Source organism: Egretta garzetta, unplaced genomic scaffold (genome assembly GCF_000687185.1).
Source record: "Egretta garzetta isolate BGI_Z169 unplaced genomic scaffold, ASM68718v1 scaffold340, whole genome shotgun sequence".
In the NCBI taxonomy this organism is placed as follows: domain Eukaryota; kingdom Metazoa; phylum Chordata; class Aves; order Pelecaniformes; family Ardeidae; genus Egretta; species Egretta garzetta.
In genome coordinates this window covers 990,639-999,964 of record NW_009258377.1, presented here as the reverse complement: position 1 = coordinate 999,964, position 9,326 = coordinate 990,639, and the positions used below count along the sequence as shown (strand labels likewise).

At 41.0% G+C, this 9,326-nt stretch overlaps 1 protein-coding gene across 1 annotated transcript in view; it reads right to left on the bottom strand.

Moving 5' to 3' along the window:
• Positions 1-1,379, bottom strand: part of CA8 (carbonic anhydrase 8) — a 40,378-nt gene extending 38,999 nt beyond the window's left edge. Inside the window, exon 1 of the mRNA XM_035895878.1 lies at positions 1,355-1,379. Coding sequence (XP_035751771.1) covers positions 1,355-1,379 — 25 coding nt within the window. The remainder of the gene's footprint in view (positions 1-1,354) is intronic.
• Between the last annotated feature and the right edge of the window lie 7,947 nt (positions 1,380-9,326).

Below are 9,326 nucleotides of genomic sequence, written 5' to 3'. Positions count from 1 at the left end.
TTCTCTCGCCGGGGTGGGTAGGTGGGTGGGTGGGTGGGGGTCCCCGCGGCTCCCGCTGCCCCCGGAGCGGGGCACAGCCGGTCTGCCCACCCGGGGACACCCGGGGAGAGCAGCTCCCAACAAGGGGAAGGGCAGAGCCCGGCCCCTGGGGAGGAACAAGGCAGGCGCTGGTAGGGGCTGGGGGCCACCAGCTGGAAAGCAGCTTGGCAGGAAGGGACCTGGTGGGCACCAGGTTGGACATGAGCCAGCCGCGTGCCCGTGCTGCCAAGAAGGTGAATGATAGCTTGGGCTGCATTGGGCAAAGCACTGCCAGCGGGTGGAGGGAGGCGATCCTGCCCCTCTGCTCAGCACTGGTGAGGCCACACCGGCGGTGCTCGGCCCAGGTATGGGCTCCCCAGTACAAGAGAGACGTGGACATACTGGAGAGAGTCCAGTGAAGGGTCACAAGGATGATTAAGTGACTGGAGCATCACCCCTGCGAGGAAAGGCTGAGAGAGCTGGGACTGGAGAAGAGCAGGCTCAGGGGGATCTCATCGATGTATACAAATACCTGAGGGGAGGGTGCAAAGAGGATGGAGCCAGGCTCTTTTCTGTGGTGCCCAGTGAGAGGATCAGAAGCAATGGGCACACGCTGAAACACGGGAGGTTCCCTCTGAACATCAGGAAACAATTTTTGCTGTAAGGGTGACCAAGCCTTGGCACAGGGTGACCAGGGAGATTGTGGAGTCTCTCCATCCCTGGAGATACTCATCTGAACATGGTCCTGGAGAATTTGCTCTGGGTGGTCCTGCTTGAACAGGGGATTTGGACAAGGTCATCTCTAGAAGTCCCTTCCAATCTCAGACATTCTGTGATTCTGTGGTTCCTCCTCGCCCCACAGCATGGTGCCCCTCCTATGGAGGGATGGAGGCCTTCAGTGAGGATAAGGCAGCCACTGAATAAGCAAGGGAGCCCAGCTCTGTCCCTTCTGTTCTGAAGGCACTTCATTTAGACCACATCCAGGACTGTGGCTTCAACTCCTCCTGCAGAATATACAGGATGTAGGGTTTGAGGAAAGTCTTTCCCCAACACAAGGATGCCTCAGTTCAAGGATATGAAGGACTCTTCCTTCCCCCTTGCCAACAGTCATGTATGGACCTAGAGAACATCCATTCCGTCAAGGGGAAAAAGGACAGAAGGGACCTCTGTAACAGAGATCTCCCCTAGGCAGTGGCCCAAACACTGGGATCAGTGATAGCAAGGGGACTGGGAATCCAGCACTGACAGCCTGCAATCCCTGACAGCAACCAGGAAGAGTAACAGAGGCAGTCAAATATAGTCGCTATAATGGTAAGTGGAAGTGCCCTTTGCTTACCATCCTTGGCCTCGGGTGTCTTCATCCTCGAAGAGAGTGACCGGGCCTCCCTGCATTCCGGTATCCCAAGAGGATAACATCCTGATCCTGTGCTGTTGATCCACAAGGTTTGATCTAGGTGTGGACCAAATCGTGCTTCAGTGTTCCCCAGCTCAGCAGTAGTACCTGTGATTCCTGTCCGGGGCTGACACAGGAGCAGAAATTTTCATCGGTGGAGAAGTGAGATGGAAGGACAAGAAGGACTGAGCTGGAGCTTCATTAATGAAACAAGAGAGTACTGGTTCATGAGCTGTGTGCAAGGTGAAAAGAAAATAGGACAAAAGAAGTAGAATGTACTGGATTGGGTTTTTTTCAGGATCAGAACAGAAACAGAAGTTTCCTTCTGCAGGATCACTAGTTACTGTCTTCACTGTTGATGGCTGAAACTGCCCAAACAAACGACAACTGTGGTGCAGCTTACTGAGGCAAAAAAAGCAAATAGACATTTTTCCTCATACAGTGAGCACCTGACATCAGTATACGCAGAAAACTCTGATTTTTTAACATGAATTTTAGTCACGTGACATACCATGTTGTATATGCATACCCGACTCCCATACCAAACTGGCTTTATTGGTTGTTAAGTTTTATCCCCTAATCACTTCTTAAACACACACTGGTTGTTTCTATTAATGTCAGTCCCTTTGAATCATTGCTCAACCACATGGGGAAAAAACAAACATTCCCCTAAATCGTCACTGCTTCTGGTTCATCTGACTGGAAATTCATTTTCCTCTTCAAACAGAGTCTCACATTTTGAAAAAACAGTCCTAGGAGGCTGGGTTCATTCCCTTGCTCCTTGAAACACAGTACTTCATTCATGCCCTCTATTAAGTCCTTTCCTGAAGTAGTTTTCCTGTGGGACATCTGTTCTAAAATTTCACACTTATGAGGGGCAACATTACCAGACCTGCAAGTTCCTGTTTTGCAATAAATACTTTTCATGGCTTCCCATACTTTTCATGGCTTCCATTCATAACTGAACTTAAGAACTAAGCTGCATATAATTTTTGCCCTTCCTTTTAACCTTTACATTCTTCCCATATCTCTCTGCAAAACTAGGCATAGCAGGTAAAGCCTTGCAGAATAGTTGGCATTTCTTTATTCCCATATGTCTGCCGAGTTGTTTTCTGTGCAAATATCCTCTTTCTTCCATAGTATCCGTAAGGTATAGCATGATCTAATCAGCAGATTAGATTCCACTGAAGATTCCTACAACTTCTTTAATGGTGAAGCGTGTAAGTAACACAGGAGCTCAAGGGTAGGTCTCCACAATGAAACGGAGCATGGGACAGAGCCCTCGTATTTAACTCCAACCACAATCGCGGGTATTGACCTGACCAACCTCTGCACAAACCAACTCATTCATTTACGGACCCAGCTTCAAGTAAAAGGATTGAGACAATCAGGTGGAGATAGTGGCATGATCTAAGCCTTGCTCAAGGTCAGTGGGATTTGGTCTCTAATGATGTAGGCACTCTTGAAAGTGTTGTGCTCTGTCAGCTCATTTTTGTTTCGATGTATAGTATACTGACGGTGCCCTATGCACTACCCTTTGCCACATACTGATCTACTGTGCAGTCATCTAGAAAAAATCACTGTTGTATCATTACATTACCTGATACACTTGTCCCAAGGCATCCACTGCCACTTTACAGTTCTTTCCTCTTTAATTAAGTGCACTCTTTGTGGGGAGCACATGGTTTATGCCAGCCATCTGCGCTCCATCTCTCTCTTAAACTGCCCTTATATCGATCTTCAGAAACTTTATTATTACCAGACATCTAAAGTTTAAGTTTGTGTAGAAGCTCCCAGTAGTTGACTTCACTATGAAAAGATGTTAAATATATAACAATAATACACATAAATACACTCTTTATTCTGTAAAAATGCATCGCTTGTAGTGTTTGCTACGTTGGCTCAGCATACTGAAAAATCTGTGGGGAAGCATAGTTATGGCCCTCAAGCTAGTATCAAATGGATGGGCAAACAGTAGAAGCAGCCCAGCCAACGCGACCTTCGTAAGTGACACGGCACCTCACCAGCAGAAGCAGGAGCGGGGCACCTCTCTCCTGAATCGCAGTTCAGCCTTTGATTCTGTGGGACATGCTGCCTTCTTGTTTAACCAGGATTAATGATCACAACCTTTGATGTTACCAGGAAAAAAAAACCTCAGGCGCAGGTCCAGGGCTTAGCAGTTCCTCTTTGAACTCGGAGGACAGTAGTTCAGAAGCAGCGGAGTCTCTGACATTCCCTTTTGTCAAATGAGAAACAGCGTTTTGAAACATGCTTGGTATAATACTTCATCTTGGTGGGACTGCAAACAACTATTCTTGTATTTCCTATATCTAGATATACTTATTATTTGTTACACAGGTGCTGATTTTTTTCAGAAGACAACATCCCTTCCCTAAACACCTTAAAACGTCTATACCGGGAAAACCAGCCCTGAACCAAAATTCTGCATCCAACCACTGTGAAATTTGTATGCGTAAATTGTCATTAATGACTAGCAACATTTTTTGAAGAGGTTACATTTCAACAACTGTACTTACTGCTTTCACAACTCTGAAAGGAAGAATCCAATGCAGAGAACTGTACAGGTTACTAAGAAATCCGTAGGAAAAAGAAAAAACAGAATTACATGCAAGTTATTTTAACCTATACATTCCTACCTGCAGGATTCTTTGCAGGCCACAGAACTGATGGTTATTTCTCTGATTTGAGAAATTCAGGCTGTGAGATGGTCATATTTCCTTTATTATTCACTTTTTGTTCATTAACTTGCTGCCAGCATAGAGTAGTTGAGGGCACACAGGACTTAATATTTTGATAAAGAGAGAAATGTTCTGTGGGATATTAGGAAATTCCATTTGGGGCAATTTAGAGTTAATTTATGCCTCTCTAAGCCAGATGTCAGTTCTTGCCAAAGTGTCCTGAAAGAGAAGGCAATGTCCATACAGCAACATAGGCAACTGAAGGGATCGGGAGCATCTTGCTTTTTTGGTGAATCAGGCTTCCTATTTTGCTTCCTGTGTTGGACTGTGAGGCTGGACAGCAATCATCTCTCACATGGTCTTGTTTCTATCTTTATTTCTTGCCAGGTTAATCTCTCAAATAAGTTTGATTCTGTTCCAAATTTAGAGGTGTAAGCAGAAAGTTTCTGCATTTGACCATTGAAGCACAAGCTCATAGATTACTAAACTGAAAATCTCTCTGCACATTTTAAAAGGAACTAGTTCATTACAAGGAATAATATTCCACTATTCCTGGAATAATATTATTTGCTTATCATTTTTATCTGCAGCTGAAGTAAAGTATTACAAAAAGGAAAAGGATGGTCGGCTAGTATAAATAGTCCAAAATGAAAAGGCAAAGAGAGACTGTTTTCAATAAAGGGACCATTTTTAGCAAAGAGAAACCATTTACAGTGAAAGTCTCCGTATGTTTGCAAGTCAGGTTTATGTTGGCAAATGCAAACATTGCAAGATATGTCAGCTGGATCCCAATTTCCCCCTCCAACCACAGCAAAGGGTGGTTTCAGTGGCCTTGTGTGTTTTATGGTCTGTAAGTGTAAATTTATGCTTCTTGGCTTTGCCAGCTAATAGGGCAGCAGGCTGGTCCTGCGCACACTTCACATATTTCACTTTACAATATACATGGGCTTGGGGGAGGAATTAAAAGATCAACACATTGATGTGAAAACATGTACCCAAGTTTTTCTACAGTACAGGTATAAAACTCCTATGCGCAAAATTACATCAGTAAGAGCGCAGAAGAGAGGAAGGGAAAAAGGAAACAGGCTAATTTTTCTAAACCGATGGGCATAATTGGCATGTATTCTCCCAGTGTACAAATGTGTAAAACAGGACTATTATGGGCCCCTGAGAATTCACACATACAGCTAGATGACACTAAAACTGCAGCAGGATAGTTTCAAGTTCCTTAAAGAAAACCCAAGGAATAAGAAGCCATTTTTAAGCACTAAAAATACCACAGTCAAAAGGGAACTGAAGAAATAATAAAAAACACAGTGTAATTAAGGGCACACGAAAAAAATTGGAGAATAATCTAGTGTAGTCTCCCGGAGCTTTTCTTTTCCCTAAAAGGGTCTAGCCCTGGAAAAAAAAAATCTGTAAAGAATTATAAAAAGTGGCAAAGACAACAGGAATTGCTGATGAAATAAAATAAGTACAAAAGTGAAGTGAAATCCTGCAGACAATAGAAGAGGAGAAGGGAAGTGAGATTTTTTCCCCCTAGTAGGCTAAAAGGAAAAGAGAGATAAAGGATGATATAGGATGTCTCTGAAACATGGAATGGAAATGATAATCAAGGGCCCTGACGTGGCAAAATTCCTATGTAAATAGTTCTTTATTTCTTTAGGAAGGAAGCAGAACTAAAGATACATCCAGACGCAAATTCAAGGAAGAAGATGGGAAGCTCAGAGGAAAAATCTGCAATAAGGAGATGATAAATATTTATTTACCTAACAGTAATAATTTCAGATCTTTAACATTAGATGAGATTCATGAAGGATTATGAGTTTCGTCTAATACATATTGAAATGAAGTAGCTCTTTATCAGTAGAACTGCTAGACGTTAAAATCCGCTACTTGCAAATTAAATGTTTAAAAAAGAAGCACTGAGTCAGGGAAAGACATAATATCTTCTTCTGTTTAAAATAAAAGGAGAGAATGAGCTAAATAATGAGCCTGAGCAGTTTTTCACTAGAAGAGCACAAGCAAGTGTTGGCTTACAGGTGTTGGCTTTTCATCTGGGAAGCTCGTGAGAAAGGGGAAGCACTGATCAGGATCAAGTGGCAAGGGAGTAAAAACGTATTTGAGTCTGGAAAATGATGGCAAAAGGAGAGGCAGTTCTTAATTCATTCTACTAAGTTTTGCTTATCAATGTGTAAACATCCATAGATGACAAAGTGCTCATGTGCCCCGTTCTGGTAAAGCTATGAAGTCATACATTCAGAGTGCTGGCTTCCTATATCACAAGCTATTATATTTCATGCAGTTACTCAAGTATTAAGTTAATTATTTGGCTATCAATAAATAATAACTTGTGTTTTGCCACAGCACATTTTCCAGAAATGCGTGACCTGAAGACATCAAGAAATGAAGAATTCATTACTTTGACAGTTTGTTCCACTGGTTAATCCCCTTCAGTGTTAACTAATGGGTACCCAATTCTAATTTGAATTTATCTGGCTTTAGCTTCCAGCCACTGGTTCACATTAGGCTTGTTTGTCTTGATGGAAGAGCCTTCATTGCTTTGTGTTTTCTCTCTAATGTACTCACCCGCTTTAGTCTGGTCACCTCTGTGTGGTCTAAACAAAGAGGAGCTCATTAAAACTTACTAGAGGGTTAAGACCAGGATATCTTGGGTTTAGGTTTTTTCTGTGTGTTTTCCCATTTTCCACATAAAAATACAGACACCAGAATTCTCCTGTGTAGCTCTTATTTTCACCTCTGTGTTCTCATTAATTTCTTTTTTATCTGCACATTGATGATTCACGTTAGTCTTTTTTTTTTTTTGCTCTTGAATCAGACATTGGAGCTCTTGTTCTGCTGCTGTTTAGTATAAACATTAAATCCTCTTTCTGAGTCAGGGTGTCCAGGAGTCAGCCTACAGAATGTGGGCACAGCCTGCATTATCATTTGATTTAGTTGACCTAAAATGTCATTCATTTGAATGAGTCCTAGTGTTCATTCTTAATCAGAGTCTTGTACACTAGTAAATCATATGCCTCATAAAAATCTGTAATTTTACTATATATGTTTGTTTGACAAGAAACGCTTCAGTAAAACTATTGTCACTAGCATTAATTATATTCCTCTCCATCAAGCTTTTATGACTGTAATCCCATATCAATGTTTTTCATATTTTTCCTGGAACTGTTGTCAGGCTAACCAGACAGTAATTACCTAGATTATCTCATTTCTCTCTTTTTTATTTAATATTTACATAATGTTAAAATTCTTTAAGTCTTGTAACATCTTCCTGGATTTGTTAAAAATTTACAGAAAAGACTGAAGATCTCTTCAGCCAATTCTTGTAGAACTCCAGGGTGTGAGTAAATAGATTTAAATCAGATTTTAAAATTCTAGGTTTTATGATATTGTACGATAACACTTAGCTATTAATAAACTGCAAAATTCTTTACCCACACACAATGTAAGCAGATCAGACTCCTCTCCAAACATAGAACCCCCCAAATATTTATGAATATTTTATTTCTTCATCATCATTAACAGGTGAACAGTCTCAGCCTGTAATTGACTTTTGATTTCATTTCTTACTAATGTAGTTAGAAAAGTGTTACTTCTTTCTGTGAAACCTAGTTATGGATTTTTCCCTGAAGTGTTCATCAATATTTTTATAGTCCGCAATTTCTACTTCATATCAATATTTGTTTACTCCTTTTTCCACTTATTACAGTTTTTATTTCTAATTATTTTTTCTCTTCACCACTGAATCAACACCAGATTCTAAGTACAGCTGCTCTTTTTTTTTTCAGCTGCAGAGTTGTGACGCTTTTTCACATTTTATAGCAATTAAAGAGCTTCCTACTTTCATTCAGTTTTTTTCTACCTTTTTCCTCTCAAGTCATGTCACTTGTAATCTTAGCGATAGAAAACAAACGGTATGATTTTAAAGTATATACAACAGGAAGCAAAAGATATGGAAAGCCGTTTGCAGTTTCAAAGTCCAGTGGTCAACTGCAGATAATAATTATGAAGGAGCAAGTATTTAAAGGGAGACCAGGCAGTAAATGATAGAGGACGGTGTGAGATAACACTGTAATGTCGCTAGAAAGACATAGCTCGCATCCTCAGTTTTGTAATTCAGAACACTTCAACTAGAACCTAGGAATGGGAGATGTTTCCGTTCAGATTTAGGTTTTACCATTCATTAATCATGTTTCAATGTAGATAACTGAGGAGAAGCAACTGGGTTTGTTCTAATTTAATTGCTTGGGGTAGGAGCAGTGAACACTGATTTCTTGAATTAGTATTGTTCCAGGCTGATAATATCATCAAAAATAATGTAGTAATACCTGCCTTAGAATAGATGCATTGTAAAAAGAATCGTGAAAGGGATTTATCTTTGTATCCCCAACCTCAAAAAACTGAGATCTTACAGAGACAGAAATGTTCATATGCAGAAGTGCAAAGAGACTGCTGACTTCCCAAGCCACTGAACAACTTTAACAGCTGCCATTAAAAATAAAAACCCTTTCACACAATGAATATGAAATCTTCATCCAAAACGCCCCAGATTTCCATGCAGTAAGTCATCCAGTGGCTCTAGTATTTTATCAGTGTCCTGCAATACATCCTTATACAGCAGTTTTATATAAAAAGGGGGCAAAAAGGCATTAGAAAAGACTTCTTCACTAAAAAGAAGAGTCTGATATAAGCCGTTTTTATTTTTTTCCTGTAAGATTTTGTATTTCACAGTCTCCACCCTCCTGTTTAAGAATCTGAAAACAGGCATTTTCTAGTTTACACTGAAACACAGGAGTCTTAAATATCTCTTCAGCTGCTTCCTAATGTTTGTTCCACAGGAAGGGAGTTAGTGCGTAGCACAGAGTGCTTTGTTGTATCTGCATCAGCAAAACAGATAAGCTCAGCCTCTCTTCATCTGGAAAAGGGGCAGAGGAAGAGCACCAGGAGACAGCGTGGTACTTAAGGATCATTGTGAAGGTTTCAGGGAACAAGACGACTGTCAGGTAAGGAAAAAGGTCCTCTGCTACTTATGTTCCTGTGCTGCTTCCCAAACTGCTCAACTGTGTGTAAGCACTTTCTCTGAAATAGCTTGGTTTTGGCTCCCAGCTGAGGGTCAATATTTCTCATAGCGAACTGAAATTCTCCTGAATTCTATAATTCTTATTCCCGTTTAGCACTTAAACTCTCATTTTGGT